Source organism: Bombina bombina, chromosome 7 (assembly GCF_027579735.1).
Source record: "Bombina bombina isolate aBomBom1 chromosome 7, aBomBom1.pri, whole genome shotgun sequence".
Taxonomy (NCBI): Eukaryota; Metazoa; Chordata; class Amphibia; order Anura; family Bombinatoridae; genus Bombina; species Bombina bombina.
The window spans coordinates 125,338,720-125,365,663 of record NC_069505.1 but is presented as its reverse complement, the minus strand read 5'-3'; the positions used below and the strand labels follow the sequence as shown (position 1 = coordinate 125,365,663).

General features: G+C 39.8%; 1 protein-coding gene across 1 annotated transcript in view; it reads left to right on the top strand.

The window, feature by feature from the left end:
- The window catches only part of KIAA1549L (KIAA1549 like), a 316,552-nt gene that overhangs the window by 243,337 nt on the left and 46,271 nt on the right, over nt 1–26,944 (top strand). The window contains exons 17-18 of the mRNA XM_053689305.1: nt 14,925–15,272; nt 24,468–24,565. Coding sequence (XP_053545280.1) covers nt 14,925–15,272; nt 24,468–24,565 — 446 coding nt within the window. The remainder of the gene's footprint in view (nt 1–14,924; nt 15,273–24,467; nt 24,566–26,944) is intronic.

The window sequence follows — 26,944 nt, the reverse complement described above, 5'->3', positions numbered from 1 at the left end:
GGGACATGAAACCTCATATTTTTCCCTTTAATGATTCATAGGACACACAGTTTTAAACACCTTTCTGATTTGCTATTATTATCAAATTTTCTTTGTATTCTTGGAATCCTTTGTTGAAAAGCAGGAGCATAAGATCTGGAGCGTGCACATGTCTGGAGCACTATATGGCAGCAGTTTTACAAGAATGTTATCCATTTGCAAGAGCACTATTTCCTGCCATGTAGTGCTCCAGACACCTACCTACGTGTCTATTCAACAAAGTATAGCATGGGAACAAAGCAAATTTGATAAGAGAAGCAAATTGTAAACTTTTTAAAATTGCATGCTCTGTCTGAATCACATTTTTTTGTGTTTCATGCCCCTTTAAAGGGCAGCATACAGAGAGAACAAAACAAATGAGATAATAGAAGTAAATTGGAACGTTGTTTAAAATCACATGCTCTTTCTGGATAATGAAAGAAAAAAAAGTGAGTGTCATGTCCCTTTAATTTCAACCTTTTTTCCTCCTCCTCTATCACTAGACTATTATGTGATTTAAGGTTCCCTTTCAGGGTTTGTCCCTTCCTTATCACCTAAATCATTGTCCTTCCTTATCCTTATCCTTTTATATATGTAAATCAGTTTTTTATATAGTCATTACTATTCCTAACAATTAGCTTAAAGGGACACTAAACCCACGTTTTTTTCTTTAATGATTCAGATAGAACATGCAATTTTAAGCAACTTTCTAATTTACTCCTATTATCAATTTTTCTTTGTTCTCTCCAGCCCATTTTAGGTTCAGCACCCTGGATAACGCTTGCTTATTAGTGGCTACATTTAGCAAACCAATAAGCAAGCATAACCCAGGTTCTCAATACAAAAATTGGCCGGCTCTTAAGCTTTACATTCCTGCTTTTTAAATAAAGATAACAAGAGAATGAAGACAAATTGATAATAGGAGTAAATTAGAAAGTTGATTAAAATTGCATGATCTATCTGAATCATAAAAAAAAATTGGGTTTAGTGTCCCTTTAAGCAGCTTCTTCTTTATTTCAGATTGCAATTTTAAAACTAATTTTTTCATAATCTATACTAGTACTACATATTACTACACTATTATTACTACACTATTCCCCAAACACATACATTTCAAAGATATTGATTCTATGTTGATGACTCAAAAGTCTAACTTCTTCCTTCCTACTCGAGTTTGTATGCAGGTGCCATGTATCTGATCATATAGGCTTCTAAAAGGCATGAGAGGGCTGTAGAAACCTGATCCAATGTCTCATTCAGAGATACTGTTTTTTTAAAGGTGCTGCAAGGGAAAATCAGCACTTCTGAATCATAACAGAAAGAAATAAATATCTGAGGTCTCAGCTTGAAATACAGCTTTCATAAAGGGGGCTGCAGGGGCAATTTACAGGCATCAAAAAGCTTCTATCTGGCAAATCAGGAGCTGTGGGGGAGATGTATGTTTCCTGATGTGTGTCACTTAGGTATACAGCTGATATAATGGTCTGCATAGGCCATGCATCTGACCCGTCTTCTCGGTCATGTCATTGACATAAATGGGGGTCATTTCACTGACATAAATGGGGCTGCAGGGACCATGCATCCAATCTATGTTCTCAGCTATGTAGCTGACATAAAGGGGGATGCAGGGGTCATACACCTGATCTATGTTCATAGTCAAGTAACTAACATACTAGGGGTTGCAGGGGCCGTGTATCTTATCTATGCCCTTACTTGGGCATGCAGCTGGCAATATTTTGTCTGTGTATTTGGTGAAAAAAACAACCCATACATCTCTCTATTTATATATACAAATACAAATCAGTGTTTTCTATTATTATTAGTAGTTACCACTGAGTGTTATATAGGTTGGCCCAAAAAAATTCTTAGACTGGGGCCCCATATTAATTAGCTCCACCCCTGACTGTGACCAAACACTGCTTTACTGCAGCTCCTCTTTCCATATCTGCGTTTGGATCCTAGTTGTTTTCCCCAGTGCTGGTCACATGATTCATTGAGTATTTAACTCCTTTTAGCTGCCAGACCTCTTCCATTTGAAACTCTAACATTTGGATAGTAAACCATACAGCACAAAAACAAAATTGATGCTTACCTGATTATTTCTTTCTTTTGCGATGTACCGAGTCCACGGTTTCATCCTTACTTGTGGGATATTGTCCTTCCTAACAGGAAGTAGCAAAGAGAGCACCACAGCAGAGCTGTCTATATAGCTCCCCCCTTAACTCCACCCCCCAGTCATTCGACTGAAGGCCAAGGAAGAAAAGGAGAAACTATAAGGTGCAGAGGCGACTGAAGTTTTCAATAAAAAATACTATCTGTCTTGATAGACAGGGCGGGCCATGGACTCGGTACATTACAAAAGAAAGAAATTTATCAGGTAAGCATACATTTTGTTTTCTTTTGCAAGATGTACCGAATCCACAGTTTCATCCTTACTTGTGGGATACCAATACCAAAGCTTTAGGACACGGATGAAGGGAGGGACAAGACAGGAACCTAAACGGAAGGCACCACTGCTTGCAAAACCTTTCTCCCAAAAATAGCCTCTGAAGAAGAAAAATTATCAAATTTGTAAAAATAGAATAGACAGAGCAGATATCTGTCCTTTTAGGGAACTAGCTGAAAGTCCTTTCTCCAATCCCTCTTGGAGAAAAGACAAAATCCTAGGAATCCTGATTTTACTCCAGGAGTAGCCTTTGGATTCGCACCAAAAAAGATATTTACGCCATATCTTATGATAAATTTTCCTAGTAATAGGCTTTCGAGCCTGAATCAAAGTATCTATGACTGACTCAGAGAAACCCTGCTTTGATAGAATCAAGCGTTCAATCTCCAAGCAGTCAGTTGCAGAGAAATTAGATTTGGATGCTGGAATGGACCTTGAATGAGAAGGTCCCGTCTCAGTGGCAGAGTCCATGGTGGCAGAGATGACATGTCCACCAGGTCTGCATACCATGTCCTGCGTGGCCACGCAGGAGCAATCAAGATCACCGAAGCTCTCTCCTGTTTGATTCTGGCAATCAAAGAAGGACGGAGAGGAAATGGTGGAAACACATAAGCCAGGTGGAACGACCAGGGTACTGCTAGAGCATCTATCAGTACTGCCTGGGGATCCCTTGACCTGGATCCATAACGAGGAAGTTTGGCGTTCTGATCAGACGCCATCAGATCCAATTCTGGTGTGCCCCATAGCCGAACCAGTTGAGCAAACACCTCCGGATGGAGTTCCCACTCCCCCGGATGAAAAGTCTGATGACTTAGAAAATCTGCCTCCCAGTTCTCTACTCCTGGGATATAGATCGCTGACAGATGGCAAGAGTGATCCTTTGCCCATCGGATTATCCTTGAGACTTCTATCATCACCAAGGAACTCTTTGTTCCGCCCTGATGATTGATATAAGCCACAGTCGTTATGTTGTCCGACTGAAACCTGATGAATCTGGCCGAAGCCAGCTGAGGCCATGCCTGGAGAGCATTGAATATTGCTCTTAATTCCAGAATATTTATCGGTAGGAGAGCCTCCTCCCGAGTCCACAAACCCTGAGCCTTCAGGGAATTCCAGACTGCACCCCAGCCCAGAAGGCTGGCGTCTGTTGTCACTATAACCCAATCTGGCCTGCGGAAACACATTCCCTGGGACAGATGATCCTGTGACAACCACCAAAGAAGAGAGTCTCTGGTCTCTTGATCCAGATTTATCTGAGGAGATAAATCCGCATAATCCCCATTCCACTGATCGAGCATGCATAGTTGCAGTGGTCTGAGATGCAAGCGAGCAAACGGAACTATGTCAATTGCTGCTACCATTAGACCGATTACCTCCATACACTGAGCCACTGACGGCCGAGGAATGGAATGAAGAGCTCGGCAGGTGGACAAAATCTTTGATTTCCTGACCTCCGTCAGAAATATTTTCATGTCCACCGAGTCTATCAGAGTCCCTAGAAATGAAACCCTTGTGAGGGGGGAAAGAGAACTCTTTTTTACGTTCACCTTCCACCCATGAGATCTTAGAAAAGCCAACACTAAGTCTGTGTGGGACTTGGCTAGTTGGAAAGTCGACGCTTGAATTAGAATGTCGTCTAAATAAGGCGCCACTGCTATGCCCCGTGGCCTTAGAACCCCCAGAAGGGACCCTAGCACCTCTGTGAAGATTCGTGGTGCCGTGGCCAACCCGAAGGGAAGAGCCACAAACTGATAATGCTTGTCCAGAAAGGCGAACCTGAGGAACTGGTGATGATCTTTGTGGATAGGAATGTGTAGATATGCATCATTTAAGTCCACGGTAGTCATATATTGACCCTCCTGGATCAATGGTAAGATAGCCCGAATGGTCTTCATCTTGAAAGATGGGACTCTTAGGAATTGGTGTAGGATCTTGAGATCTAGAATTGGTCTGAAAGTTCCCTCTTTCTTGGGAACCAGAAACAGATTGGAGTAGAACCCCTGCCCCTGCTCTGCTTTTGGGACTGGGCAGATCACTCCCATGGTAAAAAGGTCTTCTACACAGCGTAAGAATGCCTCTTTTTGTCAGGTTAACAGACAATTGTGAAAGAATTAGACGCACTAGAAGTACTTGGCGTCGCTTGTGCGGGCGTTACTGGTTGTGACACTTGGGGAGAACTAGATGGCAAAACCTGATTACCTTCTGTCTGAGAATCATCTAATGCCAAACCTTTATAAATCAAAATATGCTGTTTGCAATTTATAGACATATCAGTACAAGTGGGACACATTCTAAGAGGGGGTTCCACAATGGCTTCTAAACAAATTGAGCAATGAGTTTCTTCAATGTCAGACATGTTTAACAGGCTAGTAATGAGGCAAGCAAGCTTGGAAAACACTTTATTTAATGAAAAAAATACAATTTGCAAAAACGGTACTGTGCCTTTAAGAGAAAAAAAGGCAGGAGGACCTTGCCCGACAGCTCTGGGCGCTTCTAGACAATTTTGATTATAAAATGAGCAGGAACTTTGAAGACCTCACAGTCATCATTAGAGCGGCTAGAGATCGGGGACATAGCGACTTACCCAAGATGGCGGAGGACAGGAGAGATGATCTACCGCACCATTTGATAAGCAGAGAGGAGAGCGGTGCCCTTACCAAGTTGGATCTCGAAACTGCGATGAGGGAACCACGGCAGCAGCAGGACATCACTCCTCAGTCTCGCAAGCTAATATTCTCTGCGAACCCGCTGAGCTCCCACGCATCTGCCAGGCCTATCGGTTTTCGGCTGGAGTTCCCTGTAGCTGTGACCAGGGTTGGTGAGGCTGGCCACCGGGTGCATAGTGGGGCTCCGGCTGGAGATCAGAGTCCCATCACACGAGCCCCTGACACAAAAGGGTGGCGTATTGACATTCAGATCTGTAAACCTGTAGCGGACACCTTAATACCCACATTCCACAATATATATGCCTTACTAAGGCTTCCTCAGCCCTGCAGCCATGGGCACCTTCCTATCATATGGCCTGTTTGCGATATACCTGGCTCTCTTCTCTGTCGCCCTCCCAGACTCATCAAACCCCCGAAGAGAGGCTGTGGCTGATAGGGTCTCTGGCAAACTATCTTCACAGTGCCTCATCACTCACCCTGTAAAAACTTGTACTGTCAGTTCTCATATTGCCTTATTATACCTCCACTTTCCACCGGACGACAAACTTTATGCTTTTTCATCATTGCACAGTTTTATTTTTAGATGTGGTCCTACCTAATTAAGGCCTAGATTTGGAGTTCGGCGGTAAAAGGGCTGTTAACGCTCCGCGGGGTTTTTTCTGGCCGCACCATAAATTTAACTCTGGTATCGAGAGTTCAAACAAATGCTGCGTTAGGCTCCAAAAAAGGAGCGTAGAGCATATTTACCGCAAATGCAACTCTCGATACCAGAGTTGCTTACGGACGCGGCCGGCATCAAAAACGTGCTCGTGCACGATTCTCCCATAGGAAACAATGGGGCAGTTTGAGCTGAAAAAAAACCTAACACCTGCAAAAAAGCAGCGTTCAGCTCTTAACGCAGCCCCATTGTTTCCTATGGGGAAACACTTCCTACGTTTGCACCTAACACTCTAACATGTACCCCGAGTCTAAACACCCCTAACCTTACACTTATTAACCCCTAATCTGCCGCCCCCGCTATCGCTGACCCCTGCATTACACTTTTAACCCCTAATCTGCCGCTCCGTAAACCGCCGCCACCTACGTTATCCCTATGTACCCCTAATCTGCTGCCCTAACATCGCCGACCCCTATGTTATATTTATTAACCCCTAATCTGCCCCCCACAACGTCGCCGACACCTGCCTACACTTATTAACCCCTAATCTGCCGAGCGGACCTGAGCGCTACTATAATAAAGTTATTAACCCCTAATCCGCCTCACTAACCCTATCATAAATAGTATTAACCCCTAATCTGCCCTCCCTAACATCGCCGACACCTACCTTCAATTATTAACCCCTAATCTGCCGACCGGAGCTCACCGCTATTCTAATAAATGTATTAACCCCTAAAGCTAAGTCTAACCCTAACACTAACACCCCCCTAAGTTAAATATAATTTTTATCTAACGAAATAAATTAACTCTTATTAAATAAATGATTCCTATTTAAAGCTAAATACTTACCTGTAAAATAAATCCTAATATAGCTACAATATAAATTATAATTATATTATAGCTATTTTAGGATTAATATTTATTTTACAGGCAACTTTGTAATTATTTTAACCAGGTACAATAGCTATTAAATAGTTAAGAACTATTTAATAGTTACCTAGTTAAAATAATAACAAATTTACCTGTAAAATAAATCCTAACCTAAGATATAATTAAACCTAACACTACCCTATCAATAAAATAATTAAATAAACTACCTACAATTACCTACAATTAACCTAACACTACACTATCAATAAATTAATTAAACACAATTGCTACAAATAAATAAAATTAAATAAACTATCTAAAGTACAAAAAATAAAAAAGAACTAAGTTACAGAAAATAATAAAATATTTACAAACATAAGAAAAATATTACAACAATTTTAAACTAATTACACCTACTCTAAGCCCCCTAATAAAATAACAAAGCCCCCCAAAATAAAAAATTCCCTACCCTATTCTAAAATACAAATATTACAAGCTCTTTTACCTTACCAGCCCTGAACAGGGCCCTTTGCGGGGCATGCCCCAAGAATTTCAGCTCTTTTGCCTGTAAATAAAAACATACAATACCCCCCCCCAACATTACAACCCACCACCCACATACCCCTAATCTAACCCAAACCCCCCTTAAATAAACCTAACACTACCCCCCTGATGATCTTCCTACCTTGTCTTCACCATGCCAGGTTCACCGATCCGTCCTGGCTCCAAGATCTTCATCCAACCCAAGCGGGGGCTAGACATCCACTGAAGAAGTCCAGAAGAGGGTCCAAAGTCTTCCTCCTATCCGGCAAGAAGAGGACATCCGGACCGGCAAACATCTTCTCCAAGCGGCATCTTCTATCTTCTTCCATCCGATGACGACCGGCTCCATCTTGAAGACCTCCAGCGCGGATCCATCCTCTTCTTCCGACGACTAGACGACGAATGACGGTTCCTTTAAGGGACGTCATCCAAGATGGCGTCCCTCGAATTCCGATTGGCTGATAGGATTCTATCAGCCAATCGGAATTAAGGTAGGAATTTTCTGATTGGCTGATGGAATCAGCCAATCAGAATATAGTTCAATCCGATTGGCTGATCCAATCAGCCAATCAGATTGAGCTCGCATTCTATTGGCTGTTCCGATCAGCCAATAGAATGCGAGCTCAATCTGATTGGCTGATTGGATCAGCCAATCGGATTGAACTATATTCTGATTGGCTGATTCCATCAGCCAATCAGAAAATTCCTACCTTAATTCCGATTGGCTGATAGAATCCTATCAGCCAATCGGAATTCGAGGGACGCCATCTTGGATGACGTCCCTTAAAGGAACCGTCATTCGTCGTCTAGTCGTCGGAAGAAGAGGATGGATCCGCGCTGGAGGTCTTCAAGATGGAGCCGGTCGTCATCGGATGGAAGAAGATAGAAGATGCCGCTTGGAGAAGATGTTTGCCGGTCCGGATGTCCTCTTCTTGCCGGATAGGAGGAAGACTTTGGACCCTCTTCTGGACTTCTTCAGTGGATGTCTAGCCCCCGCTTGGGTTGGATGAAGATCTTGGAGCCAGGACGGATCGGTGAACCTGGCATGGTGAAGACAAGGTAGGAAGATCATCAGGGGGGTAGTGTTAGGTTTATTTAAGGGGGGTTTGGGTTAGATTAGGGGTATGTGGGTGGTGGGTTGTAATGTTGGGGGGGGGGGGTATTGTATGTTTTTTTTTACAGGCAAAAGAGCTGAAATTCTTGGGGCATGCCCCGCAAAGGGCCCTGTTCAGGGCTGGTAAGGTAAAAGAGCTTGTAATATTTGTATTTTAGAATAGGGTAGGGAATTTTTTATTTTGGGGGGCTTTGTTATTTTATTAGGGGGCTTAGAGTAGGTGTAATTAGTTTAAAATTGTTGTAATATTTTTCTTATGTTTGTAAATATTTTATTATTTTCTGTAACTTAGTTCTTTTTTATTTTTTGTACTTTAGATAGTTTATTTAATTTTATTTATTTGTAGCAATTGTGTTTAATTAATTTATTGATAGTGTAGTGTTAGGTTAATTGTAGGTAATTGTAGGTAGTTTATTTAATTATTTTATTGATAGGGTAGTGTTAGGTTTAATTATATCTTAGGTTAGGATTTATTTTACAGGTAAATTTGTTATTATTTTAACTAGGTAACTATTAAATAGTTCTTAACTATTTAATAGCTATTGTACCTGGTTAAAATAATTACAAAGTTGCCTGTAAAATAAATATTAATCCTAAAATAGCTATAATATAATTATAATTTATATTGTAGCTATATTAGGATGTATTTTACAGGTAAGTATTTAGCTTTAAATAGGAATTATTTATTTAATAAGAGTTAATTTATTTCGTTAGATAAAAATTATATTTAACTTAGGGGGGTGTTAGTGTTAGGGTTAGACTTAGCTTTAGGGGTTAATACATTTATTAGAATAGCGGTGAGCTCCGGTCGGCAGATTAGGGGTTAATAATTGAAGGTAGGTGTCGGCGATGTTAGGGAGGGCAGATTAGGGGTTAATACTATTTATGATAGGGTTAGTGAGGCGGATTAGGGGTTAATAACTTTATTATAGTAGCGCTCAGGTCCGCTCGGCAGATTAGGGGTTAATAAGTGTAGGTAGGTGTCGGCGACGTTGTGGGGGGCAGATTAGGGGTTAATAAATATAACATAGGGGTCGGCGATGTTAGGGGTAGCAGATTAGGGGTACATAGGGATAACGTAGGTGGCGGCGATTTGCGGTCGGAAGATTAGGGGTTAATTATTTTAAGTAGCTTGCGGCGACGTTGTGGGGGGCAGATTAGGGGTTAATAAATGTAATACAGGGGTCGGCGGGGTTAGGGGCAGCAGATTAGGGGTACATAAGTATAACGTAGGTGGCGGTCGGCAGATTAGGGGTTAAAAATTTTAATCGAGTGGCGGCGATGTGGGGGGACCTCGGTTTAGGGGTACATAGGTAGTTTATGGGTGTTAGTGTACTTTAGGGTACAGTAGTTAAGAGCTTTATAAACCGGCGTTAGCCAGAAAGCTCTTAACTCCTGCTATTTTCAGGCGGCTGGAATCTTGTCGTTAGAGCTCTAACGCTCACTGCAGAAACGACTCTAAATACCGGCGTTAGGAAGATCCCATTGAAAAGATAGGCTACGCAAATGGCGTAGGGGGATCTGCGGTATGGAAAAGTCGCGGCTGTAAAGTGAGCGTTAGACCCTTTAATCACTGACTCCAAATACCAGCGGGCGCCCAAAACCAGCGTTAGGAGCCTCTAACGCTGGTTTTGACGGCTACCGCCGAACTCTAAATCTAGGCCTAAGTTTGCTTTGGGTTCCCTCCTTCTTCAGGTTTGTGCTCCTGGTGTATTGTTACCAATTTCAACGTTCTAATGCTTATATATAAGACCTATACTCTATTTTTACCTATTTTGCTAAGTTGGTTAAATTTTTCCCCTAGATATAACGATAACTGCCTATATGCATCCCATAAGAACCTATTTAGCAGTATTTAGACTAAGCATACACAATCTGCCTATTCTCACAACTAACTCCTACTCCCACTGTCTAAACCTTCTATGCTATTTCAGTACTAGGCACTGAGAGGGAATCCCACAGATTGCAAGTACTAATTGCTACTAGTCCTATATATCATGAGATAACCTGACCCATATCATGACACTCATTTTCTTGCCATATGGTACCTAGATCTCCCTAAGTTATACCCCCAGGGGAAATGAAAAAGATAAAAAAACAAAACAAAACAAAACAAAAAAAACATATGCATCCACTTCTTTTTCCAGGCTGCCTATTCAAGGTACACCCCTTAAATATACTAAGAGATATATACTACCCTCCGCTTCTTATCGGGAATTACTTTTAGGCATACAGTAACCCGCTGCCCACCATACTCTACCTATAAACTACCCCCTAATAGAATCAGATACCATAGATTTCCTAGTGTTCTCCTTTTAATATGACAGGTTGTTGCTACTGCCCTTCATCATTTATAACTACAACATATCCCCTACTACTGCCTTTCAATTCCCATAGGTCCTCCAGTAATCAGGAAGCTTCTGTTTTTGTTTTTTGTTTTTTAATCTACACGTAAAATATACCCATATATTTGCCTGCCCTTCCTGTGTTGTTAATTTTAGTTACCAGTTACTAACTCTTTACTCAACTAGCTCTTCCGAGCGGCTCTTGACCGCTGTTTTGTTACCACATAACTAATTCTTGACAATATCAGTTACGCCTTTAGGTTATATAAGGAAAAATTAGGTCTTTTAGCTATGTGTCCTAGTTTATTTCTTTTTTTTGTTGTTTATAGCATGTACTAGCGAATCTACAGCTACAGCTTCTCTTATATTATTGCATGCAGTCAGTCTCAACATCACTGTTTATACATTTATTGTTCCAGATGAGGTCATATGGTCATGGCTAATTGCCACCCCACTACCCAGAAATACATATATTAAATTATAACATGGAATGCCCTCCTGGGACTGCTCCTCTGGGATGATTGAGAAGCTACATCTTTGGCTGCAATGCATGTATCTCACCATATGTTTATTTTACTTACCTTATATATGTTTATTAACTTTACCTGAAATGTACTGGGACAATTTTTCTTACCTGTTGTTAACGCTATGAACCTCAATAAAAAATTTATAAAAAAAAAAAAAGAGAAAAAAAGGCATACACAAACTGCAAAACTGCTTAAAATAACTCCAAACTTTCCGAAATTTTTAGAGTATACCTCTCAAGCTTTAGTAAGATTGCACCACAAATATTAAGGTAATTAACCCTTAAATGAGAAAACCGGATTAAAAAGAGTTAAAACCCCGGTAAAACCTTTGTCAGTACCCGCCCCTCTCACTCGATGTTGCTGGGGCCTACACAGAAAGTTACAAAATGATCTTTGAGCCATGTGGGTTATAAAAAAAACCAAATAAGCCAAGTGAACCCTCCAAACAGAAGTCCCAAATAAAATAAACACAGTACTCCCAGACACACAAACGTTTGTTCCAATATAACATACAAACTGAGTGCCCATAAAATTAGCCCTATATGCAAGCTAGTAATACCCTTCTAATACTAGGATTACTGCTTACCCTTCCCCTAATGGGGATACTTTCAGCCTTTCTGTAGTTATCCAAGTCTCTGCAGAAAAAAGGGCTGAACATACCTCATTGCTGTATAGCAAGAAACCTTTCCTCACACTGAAGTTTTCCTGTACTCCTCAGCTTCTGTGGGAACAGCAGTGCACCTTAGTTACAAATGCTAAGATCATCATCCTCCAGGCAGAAATCTTCATCTATGTCCTGCCTGAGAGTAAATAGTACAACACCGGTACCATTTAAAAATAACAAACACTTGATTGAAGATAAAATAAAACTGTTTAACACCTCTTCTCTTTACCCTTCCTGCTTAGAGCCAGCAAAGAGAATGACTAGGGGGTGGAGTTAAGGGGGGGGGGCTATATAGACAGCTCTGCTGTGGTGCTCTCTTTGCTACTTCCTGTTAGGAAGGATAATATCCCACAAGTAAGGATGAAACCGTGGACTCGGTACATCTTGCAAAAGAAATATATGTTACAATAGATTGTGTGTTTTGCAGTATGCTTGTTGGTTTATACCATTAGAATACTGTTTTTCAGGCATAATATAAGGAGACATATTATTTTAAATATAAGACATAAATGGAGAATTTCAGAAATGTTTTCTTAAATTCAAAATAAAAACAAACCTCATTCTTGTGTTATTTATAGTTGTTGATCACATAAATGTCTTGGGGTATGAAAGGATTTACTAGCACTAATAAAATATCCATTTAATAATTTCCCTCCGGGATAAAATCCATGAGTATTTCAGAAAGGTTGCAGAAGATTTTTAAAAAGGCTGCATATTTAAAATAAAGTGCAAATAACTAATAAAGTTGAGACTGATTGACAGGGTTTGCTGAAAAACAAAGAATGAAAAAATACCAGTATTTAAGAGCTAAAATGAAAAATGTTTGATGCAGGTACCAATACTCATTTTACACATCAGTATTAAAGTTTTTTAATTTTGTGTCATTTTAATTTTCACAAATAATATTTAGCAACAAAAAATAGGTAAAAATGATCTTCCATTAAGACTCATATATGTACAAAATGTGTAGAGGAAGGAACTAATATGTATATTAGATTATTACAGTACATTGCTTTCAGAGATGGCACTTCCTGTGACATCACCAGATTTGCAAATTGGTGGATTTGCTTCTGTGATGTAAAAAGTAGGGATGGGCGAATGTTTCTAAAAATTCGAAATTTAAAACGAATATTGATACATTCGTTTGTTCGAATCGAATTTCGAATGTTTATATAACATTCTATTTTCTAATTTTTGTTTTCAAATTTTTCAATAAAATTCGAAAATATTCGTTCAAATAATAGAATGTTTAGCTATGTATTCATTCAATTTCGAAATGTAATATTCGAATTCGAATGTGACATTCGAATTCGAATGTGACATTCAAATTTGAAATAGTATTTCTAGTCTACAACTGTGTTTAATAAATGTAATTTTCGAATTCAAATGCTACATTCGAATTTGAATGTCACATTCGAATTTGAAATAGTATTTCTAGTCTAATACTGTGTTTTAAATGTGATATTCGATTCGAATGTGACATTCAAATTCGAAATAGTATTTCTAGTCTAATACTGTGTTTTATAAATGTAATATTCGAATTCGAATGTGATATTCGAATGTAACATTCGAATTCGAATGTGATATTCGAATTCGAATGTGACATTCGAAAACTGTAAATAACATTCGAAAATCGAATTTTTAAGAATATTCGTTCTTATCAACATTCTATTATGTAAATCGAATTTCTACAATAACATTCGTTCTAACATTCAAATTCGGATATAAACACATTCGCCCATCCCTAGTAAAAAGCTGAATTGTTGAAATGGTTCACTTCACTCAAAACTCAGCAGCCCTGAATTTGCAAAATAGTGACTTATTTAAATTCAGTGCTGTATACAGAACAAGAAGGGAGATAAAGGAGGCATAATGGTGATTTTTAAAGTGAATGTCAATTTTGTTGCTAAAGTGCCCGGTTTTTAAAAATTTGATTAAAAACAGGGGCACTTTAATTCATCAAACTTTACCTTTCACTCCTGTTACTTTTTAATCTTCACAGCAGCTCCAGCTTCCTCCGGTCGTTGCAAGCCATTTCTGATGTCAGAAATGATGGATAGGTCATCCTCCAATCATGGCTTCCCCCCCGGGGGAATCAGTGTCTGATTCAACGCAGTGATTGGAGGAAGCCAGATTAGACCCAGGAAGAGGCCTTGCGATGGGTGAGGAAGCTGGAGCTGTTGTGAAGATTAAAAGGTAAGTATTTTTCTCAACAGGAGTGAAATGTAAATTTTGATGAATTAAAGTGCCCCTGTTTTTAATCGAATTTTTAAAAACCGGGCACTTTAGCATCAAAATTTACATTCACTTTAATAAAGATAAGAAAATAAGATGAGGTGCCCTAATAGTAACTCCAGTTCTTATTTGAGTATTAAAGTGATGGTAAATCCTAGCGTTTGTGTTTGTGAAACGCTAGAATTTACCATTGGAACAAATAAAGGGGACTTCCATTAATGAAGTATAAAATACTTCACGCTGAAAGTTCCTTTATTTGTCTGAAGTGTTCGCCGCACTGAGCTTCTCAGTCAGCCCACGGCAGAACGCTATTTTTCTGTGAGGTGATGATTCCACCTCTTAGTCAATAGCCATATGGGCCAGCTAGCTCCAAGCTATTGGCTAAGAGGTGGAAACGTCACCGCTCAGCCAAATAGCGTTCTGCCGTGGGCTGCCTGAGCAGCTCAGTGCGGTGAACACTTCAAACAAATAGAGGAACTTTTAGTATGAAGTATTTTATACTTCATGACTGAAAGTCCCCTTTATTTGTTCCAATGGTAAATCCTAGCGTTTCACAAACTCTAGGATTTACCATCACTTTAAGTAGAGCTTTGCAGTAAACAAAAATATGTAAAATGTAATAGTAATAATGTGGATGACAACATTACCTGTCTAATGATCTTGGTTATGAGAAGTCATCTGTAAATATCTTGGCCTGGGAATAAATGTTTAATGATTTTTGCAATTTCAAGCAACATTTCCTATTTATTTCAGACCATCAATGCAATCATATTAGAGAGTTCTATTGTGTATTTCTATTATGACTCACAACATTTTTTATGATTTTTCTTTTTTTTAGACGGAACCTGAAATAATTGAAGAAACAAATGTTGACAAAATTAAACAAGCAAGAACTTATATCAAATCCCGACAGGTCAAAGGTCACTCAGAAACATCTACCCTGAGCTCTCAGCCTTCCATTGATGAAGTCAGACAGCAGATGCATATGTTGTTAGAAGAAGCCTTTAGCTTGGCATCTGCAGGGCATGGAGAACATAAAAGACCCCCTCCAGATCCATATGCTTCAGTGCAACACATGCCTTATTCTGAGGTTGTAACCAGTGCCCCTGGCACAATGTCAAGACCTAGACTGCAGTGGGTACCGACATATGGACCAGATATGTATCAGTACAGCTTACCCAGACCTGTAAGTTAATTGCTTAGTAGTTCATTTTATCAAGTTACCCCTCAGTGATATAGATTCTCTAAACCTTGCTGAGTTCTACAAGCTCATAGTGTATAGATTTCACAGGGGCAGTTCTCATTGAAATCTTAAAAACAGTCTGAAACTAGCAACCCTTGAGGAGCTGTGAGCGTTGCATTGAAAGTGAGGAGGTTCCCTGGAAAACAGTATTTGGTAGGGGACTGGAACCTTTAATTTGCGAGCACTTAACAATGAATTTAGAGACAATCCAGCCAGCATGGCCTAATGTTAAAGGGACAGTGAAGTCAAAATTAAACATTCATGATTTTGGGCAAGATTACAAGTGGCATGCTGTTTCGTGCAAGCGATATCGGGTTTATCGAGGGTGTTTGTGATAGTCGGAAGGAGCGCTTACGTTACAAGTTGAAAGTAAATGCTAACGCTTGAGCGCAATCATGATTTGTGTGTGTACATATGTATTTCAGTATTTATATGTGTAATATATGTATTTACAGACATGTATATGTTGCGGGTAAAGTCAGATATTGGTTAATGCTAGCATTACCCGGGTAAAACGGACATTACCCAAGCGGCTGTGGGTAAAGCCCAATGTAACATCCTAAATATCCTCAGAGTGCATCAAGATAACTGCATCAAACATATATAGTATGCACTGTTTTCTTCATAAATGGAAAGATTCCACAGCTGCATTCATTACTTTTGGGAAATAAGAACCTGGCTACCAGGAGGAGGCAAAGACACCCCAGCCAAAGACTCTTATGGAGGGTAGTAATCCTGTCAGTCTCTCAGAGAGGGCTTGGATGAAAGTTAGAGTCCGGCGATGCAGGCAGGGCCGGCGCTTGTGTAAGGCAGTGTAGGCAGTCGCCTTACGGCGCCCTCCACAGGGGGGCGCCAACTTATAGCAGGAGTTTTATCTGCCTTGCACCATATGATAGAATTTTATTTTCCAATGCAGTCAGCAGTATTAATCTAGTTCTAGCATTAAAGTTAACTTCCAGTTCCAGCTTCCAACTCAGTTATGTAGCTGTGAGCGTGCACTGTTGTGGGACTTTCTTGCGAGTCGCGCTATAACCCTGGCCCTGCCTACTATCTTTGCAATGTGCACAGCGTCAGCACAGACAGTGTGGAGTGAGTCACTCACTGTCTGTTTTAGCGGGAAAATCCAATTCGGAATAATGCGAGGTGCTGCTGCATGACACAGTCGGTTAGAGTTTTGTCTCTCTAAGTCTGACCACCCCAGACGGTCAGATCGGGCCTGGTACAAAAGATAAGGTAGGAGGGGAGGATGGAGGTAATGGTTATAACTACTTAGCTCAAGCAGTAGCCGAGCAGCCCGGGCTGGGTGGTCTTTCTGTGCAGCTGTATCTCTGTAACGCGCTGCCAGTGCCTATTACTATGTCATGCATGCTTAGCTCAGTGGAGGCTCACCAATATGCCCAGAAACTCAACTTACATTTTTTTTTATTGGGAGTGGGGCCCTTTTTATATAAAAAAAACTTTAGGGGTTCATTGTGTGATGGCGCAAGTCAGCAAAGCAGACAGGCTTTATAGACAGTGAAGTACAGGAGAGGTAGGAGGTACCTACTAGCGTGAATGGAAGAGGACTGACTGAGTGACCAGGGGGCAGATTGTATATGTGCCCGCTAACGCTAATATTAATTTCTCAGAGTCAGTAGGAAAATGGTGAGCACTGGCAGCATATATATGACATAGCACTGCAGCAGTGCTAAAATGTTTTGAGACAGGCACCTTGTTATCATAGTCACCCCAACTAAATCAGAAATGCTTCTGATTAGAATTTATATAACACTTGTGAAAACATGCCTAGCTGGAAAACCTGGTGTTTCATTCATTGTAAGGGAGCAAAATCAGTGAAGCATTTTTATTTTTTTTCATGACCTTAAAGTATTGCAACAAGTCTGGTTGTGGTATTGGCCAGGACTGCTGCTGCTTTACTGCCTTATCTTTTAGTTATGCCTTTACTGACCCCACCACTTTTCCTGCTTATTGTGCTGTCAATCAACACTTCACGGAGGGGAAAAAGAAACAAATACATTAGCCGTTTATTGTTATTTAACCCTTGCTTTCCATATAAAGTTGCCATTAATTCATAGTACTACAAAGCCTTTATTTGGAAATCTGATACATACAGGTACAATGAGGGTCTTTCCATTTTATAAATAAAGGATATGTTGGCATTATGCAGTCACTGACTGCATTTTATAGATTGCATGGAGAACGTAGCTTGTGTTTAGTGCAGTGTAAGGAATTCTCCCTCAGTTTATTTCCAAGTTTTTCAAAACACTATGCTTTCAAAGTTACAGCCCCATGTATAGCTCCCAGTGTCACAGACTTATTAGGAGATGGCTATTATCCACCCTTATGGAACTGGATTTCTTAAAAGTACATTAAACATCAAAGAGGGACCTGCATTTTCTTTGCTAGGCCCCTTTTGCTAAAAAAATAACTTGAATAAGAAACCAACTTCCTTATTGTAAAACATTCAATAATTCTTTAAAACACCACTGAAAGCTAGTGTACTACATATGGCCAAATCACCTGCACATGCATGTGTGACCATGTCTGTGTGTGAGCATGTATGGTTGTGTGCATGAGTATGTCTGTGTGATAGTAAGAATCTGAGTGTGTCTCTTTTTGTGACTGCGTCTGCGTGTGATAATGTGTGTTCATGTTCTTGTGTATGTTTGTGCCTATGTGAGTGTTAGTGTGTGCACATGTACAATGGTATGTGTTTATTTTTTGTGTAGTCCATATTATAGATATGGGGTGGGATATCAGAGTTAAGTCCGTTAGGAGTCTAGGTGCCCCACTAACTCAAAATGTCCCCAGCCACCACTGGTCATGCTATACAGCTGTGTAAGGTGTGTAGTGGCATTTTGTGCAGTTGTGTAACTCACCTTGCTAGCAGTGCCAAATTGTACAGCTATGTAAAAATGTATGTAATTATGTTCCTATTTGTGTAGCTGTCACTTGTAAACTGTGACATGTTTTCTACCTTGTTGTAGAAATGTGCTATGTATAGACCCCATGTTGTTCTGTTGTTCATCATAGTGTGTCAATCTGTCAAGTCATTTGGTGCTGTGCAGTGTTGTGCTGCCTGTCCATACAGTTAAATCATACTATATAGGTGTAACACGTGTATAGGTGTAACACGTGTGAAATGATGTGCAGTTGTGTGGCTCTGTGAGATGCTGTCTAGCAATAACATGTTGTATAATTAGCTTTTCTAAAACCTTTTTTTTTGGGGGGGGGGGGCGGCAAAATGTGTCTTCGCCTGTGTAACCAAAAATCCTTGCACCGGCCCTGGATGCAGGAAGAGTCTTTCTGCGAAACCATCCCGACTCATTTTAACAACTCCACAAGCAATCGGCGTTGTCTAACTTCACTTCAATGCCTGCTTTCTTCTCTCAAGTCCATGGCGGAGGCGATGCTACTATCCGTCACACTTGAGGGCCGTGTTCCTGTTCCACGGCATAGATTCCAGTAAGATCGTTTCACTTTACTTCTTCATGAATGTACTGTAACTCATTTGTTCCTGTGAACTTACATGAAAAATACAGGGTCTCAGTGAGACTCCTTTAGTATCTTGGAATCAAGGGTTAATATCTCCTGAAGGGGATTATTGAACGGGGGGGGGGGGGGGTAATCATGTTTGTTATGTGATTCAACCTGCTTATGTGTAGTGGTAACTGGGCTCATGGTTTTGGAACATAACGGCCTTTCAAAGTGACGCGACCTTACGGTTGGGCACACTTTTTATGGACTGTAAGGTTCACCTTGTGACCGGGCGTGTTTACGTTCTGGTCTCCCATTTCTGCATTCCTGACTGTGTGGCGACGGAGAAATATAGTCCACTGGTGTCTGCTTCATAGGAGGTGGTGAGTGCCCCAGCCATTGGGGGTGTCAGGTGCCATTCAAATTGTTTTATATATATTGTCCTCTTTTTTTTTTCTTTTTTTTTTGGTATCCTTTATCCAATTATGGAGGATACTGATGTTGATATTGTGCAACTGTCTGATTCAGATTCTTCATCCTGTGAAAAATGGCCCCATTGACTCAGGTCAGTCAGTTATGTTCTTTAGGCCGTCCTAGAGCGCCTTGTTCCTTGGGCTCTGGGATTCAAGGGACTGCTGAGCCATCTGCCTCAGGGTGCCCTGTCCCCTGGGAGGCGAGTTCCCTACCGCTCCCTTCTACTACTACACATGCGGGTAACCCAGGTTATGTTTTTTCCTCCTCGAGGGTGGATTGTTCCCCCCGAAAGTTGTGGCACATTTTCGCTTTTACATATTTTTGGCGCTTGCTCGTCTACAAAGTACAGATGTTTATTTGCGATTGTGCTTGTACCCAATTACCCTGGGTCTCTCGGCCATGGGAGGGCATGTTCAGTTCCCTGCAGGTGTAATTATTCCTGAGTGTTGTGCTTTTCGTTGCAGGCTGGCTCGCCTTTGTGTTCTACTCAGACACATTTTTGAGCTGTTTAGGGACCATATCCTTCTTGGCTATGGGTCTCATCAGTCTCCTACTTCAAATGGCTCACCTCGTTAGACATGGGGTGATGACGTAATCTCCTTTAAGTCTTGTTATCGAGATCCTTCCCAGTTTTTTTGGAGGAACAGGGTTTCTGTTAGGCTGGTCCTGCGGGTTTTTCTGTTCTTCTTGGGCGTTAACCTTCGGGTTGCCTGTTATTTTATTTTATCTGGTTAGGATGAATTTTATTTTTTCTGTTTTGTTCCCCTGCTTCAGATCTGCTGTTGCTTGGGTTGGTCCAGCTAGGTGGAGGATCTGAGATCTGTTGTTCATCCTCAGGTCTTGGGGTGCCAGTGGACCTTTTTTGAGGTTCTGTGCCTCCCCCCTTTGATATCTGTACATAGGCCTGGCGGCTTGGATTGCCTGGAGTGTGCCCTCTGTCTTGGAGGTTGGGCACTCTGATATTTTGTTTGGATGCTTTTTCCTTAGGGACAGTGTTTTCTCTGTGTCTTCCTACGGATGGCGGAGTGTTACTGAACTCAGATGTTGTTCTTCTGCGTTTGCTACCCATAATTTTCTATTTGCTCAGTCTCTGAGTTCGGATGTTTTGAGGACTTTGTCTTCAGCTGTCTTTTTCAGTGCCGTTGCACAATGTTTGGGAGATGTGTCTTCTCCTTGATGATGCCCGGTTTGCTCCTTGTGGTTCTACCTGGGTTGGGTGTCGTTTCCTTTTGTTTTCAGGATCCATTCGGGTCTCTGTGGACTTGTCCTTCTTTTGAAGGGGTTTTTTCCTTTATTGGATCTTGCTATACATTTTGGGTATCTTTTTGCCTCCCCCTTTAGGGGATTTTGGTACTTGTGCTAGTATAGGGTTGTATGGGGACCTACTGCTGGGTGACGGTTCTCCTGGAGGAGTGTTGGCTCAGTGAGTCTACTTTGCGGTCTCTAGTTAGGCTTTCAGACTATCTGCGGGTTAGTGTCCTTGGGGCCTTTTCCTTCTAGTTTTTTTGCCCGGCTCCAATGAAGCAGGGTTTGGTTGGGTTGTGGTTTCAGGCCCGGTGCCCTTAGAATGGGCCCCCTATTGTACCTTCCCGTTCTTGCATTCAGTGTCCTCTATTGCTTGGGTATTGTTTTCCCAAAACTAATGAATGTAGTGGGTTCAAAGGGGGCGTCTTCCTTTAACCCCTCAGACAGAGGTAAAATAAATAGTGTAGATGGCGGAATTACATTACATCAGGCTTTACCTACAGCCACTTGGGTAAGGTCTGTTTTACCCGTAATATATATATAAACACATAATACATAGGAATACATATATAGACATATATCTATAAGTGCATTGGAGTCCTTTGCAGCTAAGTAAATTGAACCATGTAAAATCATATATTCATATTTAATAGAGTGTTATAGGCCCCTATTTTCAGGTCCGACAGACCTTGCTGAATGTGGAGAGCAATACGCTCTCTGTATTCAGCATTGCACCAGCAGCTCTTATGAGCTGCTGGGGCAACGCCGCCCCTTTGCAGGGGGGTGTCAATCAACCGATTGTACTTGATCGGGTTGAATTGCGGCAATGTCTTTAGACCGCTGCTTCCTAACTGGTGTTTCTGGCGAGCCTACAGTCTCGCCAGAAACACGGCCCACAAGCTCCATCCGGAGCTTGATAAATGGGCCCCATAGTGTTTTTTTAAACATTCTGATGTTCTGCACATTTGAGAATATGTTCTATGTATTTATCAATAGATATTCATATATATATATATATATATATATATATATATATATATATATATATATATATATACCTATATAGGTATAGATATATATTTTACCAAAAAAATCCAGATAAATCTAGAAATATGTATTTTTGAATAAATAGAACATATTCTGCCATGTGAAGAACATTGGAATGTGAAATATTCTTATTTTCATGTCGGGTTAGCGCACTTGAGAAAATGCAATCGGGTTTGCTTGTGAAGTAGGGTGTTAGTTTTTTCTAATTTTTTGCTCCATTGACTTCTATGGGGGAATACATTTACACAGTCGTGATATTCTAACTTTAATTATTTGTGTGCAGTGGGTTAGCGCTTGAGCAACAGCTTTTTACTTTCAACTTGTAAAACACTTGCTACCCGACACAAGCAAAAATCTTAAATTCTAGCACAGTTAATGCACGAGCAGGAGTGCAAAATACCGCTCCACTTGTAATCTAGCCTTTTATATAAGTCTCATGTTGTTAACTGTCCCGTTAAGGCACCTTCAGATTTGAGCAGTTGCTCATAGCCTTTTATTTTACAACGTACATAGTAAATTCCTGATACTGACATACCTCCCAATATTTATGGCTGGGTATCAGGGACTCAGGAGGTTGATGGGGGCCCACCACAATTTTGTGGGTGGAGCTGTGTTGGGAGGGGTGGGGTCATGGGTAGTTAGTGGGTAGAGTTGTGGGTGTGTCTGAACTGGGCTGTGGGTGTGTCAGTGTGGTCACTGGGTGTACCCAAGCAGTTCATGGGTGTCTCTGGGTTCTCAATGGGTGGGGCTAAGAAAAATTCTGGAAATTCTAGAAATAGGAAAAAATGACTGTCTCAGAGGTGTCAGTATATGGCCGGGTTATAATACAATTTATTTAATAATTATTAAACCCCCAATAAAATGCATATACAAAACAATTAAAATCAATATTTTATTCCTAAATTCTTTATATTAGTTAAAGTTATAAACACATTGAATTATATTTATAGGAACCAGATTATGAATCAAACTATACAAGCTTAAACTGTTACAATATTCTATACAAAGATCATAGAAACATACCTTTACAAATTACCGTATTCACAATAATCTCCCAAATCAGAGTTGCATTAAAATATCACAATGAGATACCAAGGTATGGTTTGTTAACTTACAGACAAATACAATTAAGCCACTTAGCCCACAAATGATTCTATATAACTCTAATTAAAACACCAGAAGTTATATATATATTCTTAATGCAAACAGCCAGTTTATATGCCAACTTATCTGAGTTGAAATAAATTCTTATTTATCTACAATAAGGTAAATCTTAAAATATATCTATATAGCTGCAAACTGACTATAGTCTTAGAATACCTTTCTCTAAATTATTAAAAATATAGAACAGTCCTACATCACCAACATGAGCCAGATTAAATGTTCCAGTTTTTCCAAGTAGATTCAGGTCACCTCATATGAAGAAAGGTATTGCAATCAGATCAAAAAATTAGTCCGAGGTTTTGCTTATAATGACTGTGTCCCCAAAAATGGCAGCAAAGTTTTCAGTCAAAAGTTAGCAGACAAAAAGACTTTTCTTTTTTTTTTTTCTTTCCCCTTGCATGAGGTTATATCATGTGATATATCCCCTTTTCTTATTCTAATAATTGGTGATCGGAATTCAATAGGCCCTTAATGGAGCTGTCTTTCCATTTACCCTCAGAGCTTGTCCCTCTCATTGGTTCATGTTGATTTTGCATGTGTTCTAGTAGTCAAATGCCTTTTGGTTGTAATACCATTTCTGATCTATAGGTGGCAGCAGACAATCACAAATGCAGTCTCCATCAACATTGCTAACAGCTTATATAAATTCATATATTTTTTACAATGTATTATATTTTCTAGTATTAATAAGTCACATGTTCCATGTGTATTGGACCACGTCATGCCACTCATCCTGAGCATTTCAAGACTAGATATGATATATTTCTCAAAATACAAAGTAATTCTTATACATTTAAAATATATGGGTATTTTAAAGAATTTTAATACTTTTAGCATGGATCTAATTAATATCTCAGTTATCATCTTAATATCATATATATACCTTGAGATCAGCAATTAGATGTGGTTTCATATGTATTACTATCCCATATAAATATTTCATATCTGTATATTTCTTGCTGAGGGTATAACACATATGATATTATTTAAAACACCAATTATATTTGTACTTATTAGGTGCCTGAAAAATATAAGAGTATGTTATCCATTAAATTTATTACAAACCTGAAATGCATTTCTGAGATCCATGGAATTATACATTTTTATACAGGATTAAAAACCATACAAGTTGTACTTTTAAAAATGAATTTCAGTTACAATGCAATATATGTTTCAGTACAGCTGTGTACCTAACACCACAGGGGTAATCAGCTCTTGCTATTTTTCCCATTTGAGACGTATGGCTGAGCTTCGTGTATTCAAACACAACAGGGGTAATTCATTTTTGAATATGCTTAAGCCTTAAAGAGATTTTTCCCAGACTGTTCTTTACAGGGGTCTGATAAGTTTATTACCCATCTTAGGCAGGAAATCAACTTTAAAAAGAGCCATATAGTGAACATCTTGTTGAAATAGATTGCCTTTTTCTAATTGAACCAAATGTTTATTCCTTTGTTCTCATTTGGATGTATTGTAATAAGGAAAAAGGGGGGTTGGGGCTGGTCTGCTATGAGACCAATTCACTTCAAAATGAAATATTAGATTCTATGATACATCTGTAGTTTATTTAATGTTACTCACAGAAACCCTGACAGAGGAATAGTGGGATAGAGTTCAGAATCAGGGACTGTCGCTCTCAAATAGGGACAGTTGGGAGGTCTGTACTGGCATCTCTCTGCTTGTGAGACAACAACGCCAGCTTTGTCATTAGTTCTTTTTTGTTCCCCTTAGACATACCGGTTTTCACAACTTCCTGAAATGGTAATGGGATCGCCGCCACCTCCTGTCCCTCCTAGAACAGGTCCTGTAGCTGTCACCTCTCTCAGAAGGTAAATACTTTGCTCTATGTCTAAATCTTTCATTTACAGAGCTCAACTTGCTCTATCGTCTGTCAAACAGTGCTGTTAGAAGACAATTATCAATAATGGTTTATAGGTGTAATTGTATAATCTGTCACGTGTGCTCTGCAGAGTTGTATGAAATCTTTATTGTTACAAGGACAGGGTACAGTCATTTTTTCCTCCCCTTTAACATGTTCCCAATTATCAATATTACCTGCTGGAGTGTATTAATTATAAATAACCAATTCATTTATATTTTGTCATTTGAAATAGCTGATTTTGACTGTGTTTCAATAAAGTAATATTGGCAATAGAAAAGCTAGTTAAACAATAGACAGTAGCAGAAATCAACCTCCCACTGGTGGATGGGAGAGAGAGCCCAGTACATTTGAATGTGTTCCTGCAGCAACTTTGAATGCAATTAACTCATATCTGTGTGTTAGTGCATTGTTCCTTTATATAGCCACAACTTTACTTGGCTTACAGACAACAGACCTCCAGCTTCCTATTAGATAGTGCATTCATACAGAATTAAAGGGACACAAAAAATATGACAGTACATTTACAAATTTTTAATAAACATATTTTGGCTTTTCTTGAATTGTTTTGAGGTTCGACAGAATCTTTAGAAAATTGTTGCATGTGATACTTTTTCTATAGCTTTTCTAAATCTGCATTACATGAAACTAAGTGAAAATTAAACTTTCAAGAGTCAGACGGAAAGTTCTTTGTTCTTTTGCTATCCTTTGTTGAAGAGTACACATAGGTAGGCACATCTTACAATATGGCAGTAGCGTTTGCAACAATGTTATATATATTGTTGTAAACTCTGCTTCCTTCTAATGCTATAACATTGTTAAAGGGACATTAACACTAAAAAAATGATAGAATCATGCATTCAAAGGAAAGATCAGTCTGAGAATAACATGTAGATGTATGTTTTAAAGTTTCATTAGATGTTTAAATATTGACAAAATGGGGCATATTTATCAAGCCCCGTTCGCCGGAAACAGAAGTTATGAAGCAGCGATCTAAAGACCGCTGCTCCATAACCTATACGCCTGCTCTGAGGCGGCGAACAGACATCGCAAGAAATCAACCCGATCGAATACGATCGGGTTGATTGAAACCCCCTGGAAGCGGACGATTTTCCACAAATCTGCAGTTCACAAGAACTGCTAGTGCGATGATAAATGCAGAGAGCGTATGCTGTCGGCATTTATCGATGTGCATCAAGCATGATCCGCAATATCGGATCATGTCCGCTTGCACTACGGTAATTAGGCCCCAATAAGTGTAAAGTTCTAGGGACCGATTTATGAAGGCCCGTATTCCGCCTAAGACTGCTGCTCCTTAAAGAGACATTATATACTTGTTTTTTCTATTCTTTACTATTCTTTTTGTTTTTTTATATTGTTTTCTATTTATATAGCCCATAAAGTTTTTTTGTTTTTTTTTTTATGGATAGTTTTGCTTATTTTTAAATAACATTGCTCTGATTTTCAGACTCCTAACCAAGCCCTAAAGTTTTAGGAGAATACTGGCGTATACCTACTCCAGCTTGCTTCTGTTGTGTAAAGTGTCTTTTCATTAGCAAAGGAAGGGGGAGGGTGGAGGGTCTGCTATTTCCCACTTGCAGTGGGTGTTCCAGTAACCTTTTAAACAGAGCTAAACTGGAAGTTTCTAAGTACGTTTTTAAATGGTTTTATACTTGATTTTTATATCAGTATCTGTGCATATTATAGTAATGTCTGTTGCATGGAGTTATATAAAAATATGTATACTGTCCCTTTAACTTGTCCGCTTCCTCTGAGGCGGCAGATAGCAATCCACCAGATCGCATAAGATCAGGTTGATTGACACCCCCTGCTAGCAGCCGATTGGCCGCGAATGTGCAGGGGGCGGAATTGTGCAATGATAAATGCCAACAGCATATGCGGATCATGTATGCTCGCACTTGGTTAAATCGGCCCCTTAGTGTCTATAAAACAATGGGAGCTGCCATGTTGTAACTTAGGTTGCCTTCTCTGCTATGGCGAATTAGGGACAGTAATAAATAGGTCACTAGAGTGTGCAGCCAATGGCTGTGAGGATTACAGCAGTGTTTGCACTTCCATTTCTAACAGGAACTGAAATGCTCACAATTTCAGAATGGAATTACAGGAAAAATAAATAATGAAAGTATATTGCAGATTTGTTTATACTGTATATTTTCAATTAATGATTTTATATTACCATCTCAAAGTGTTTAATGTCCCTTTAAGCACATTGGGGTTAGTTCCAATTGTTGATCTTGTTTATTGGCTTTTTATTGACTCCCCATACATGTTTTTCAAGTTCAGAGTGAATTCCAACGATAACACAATT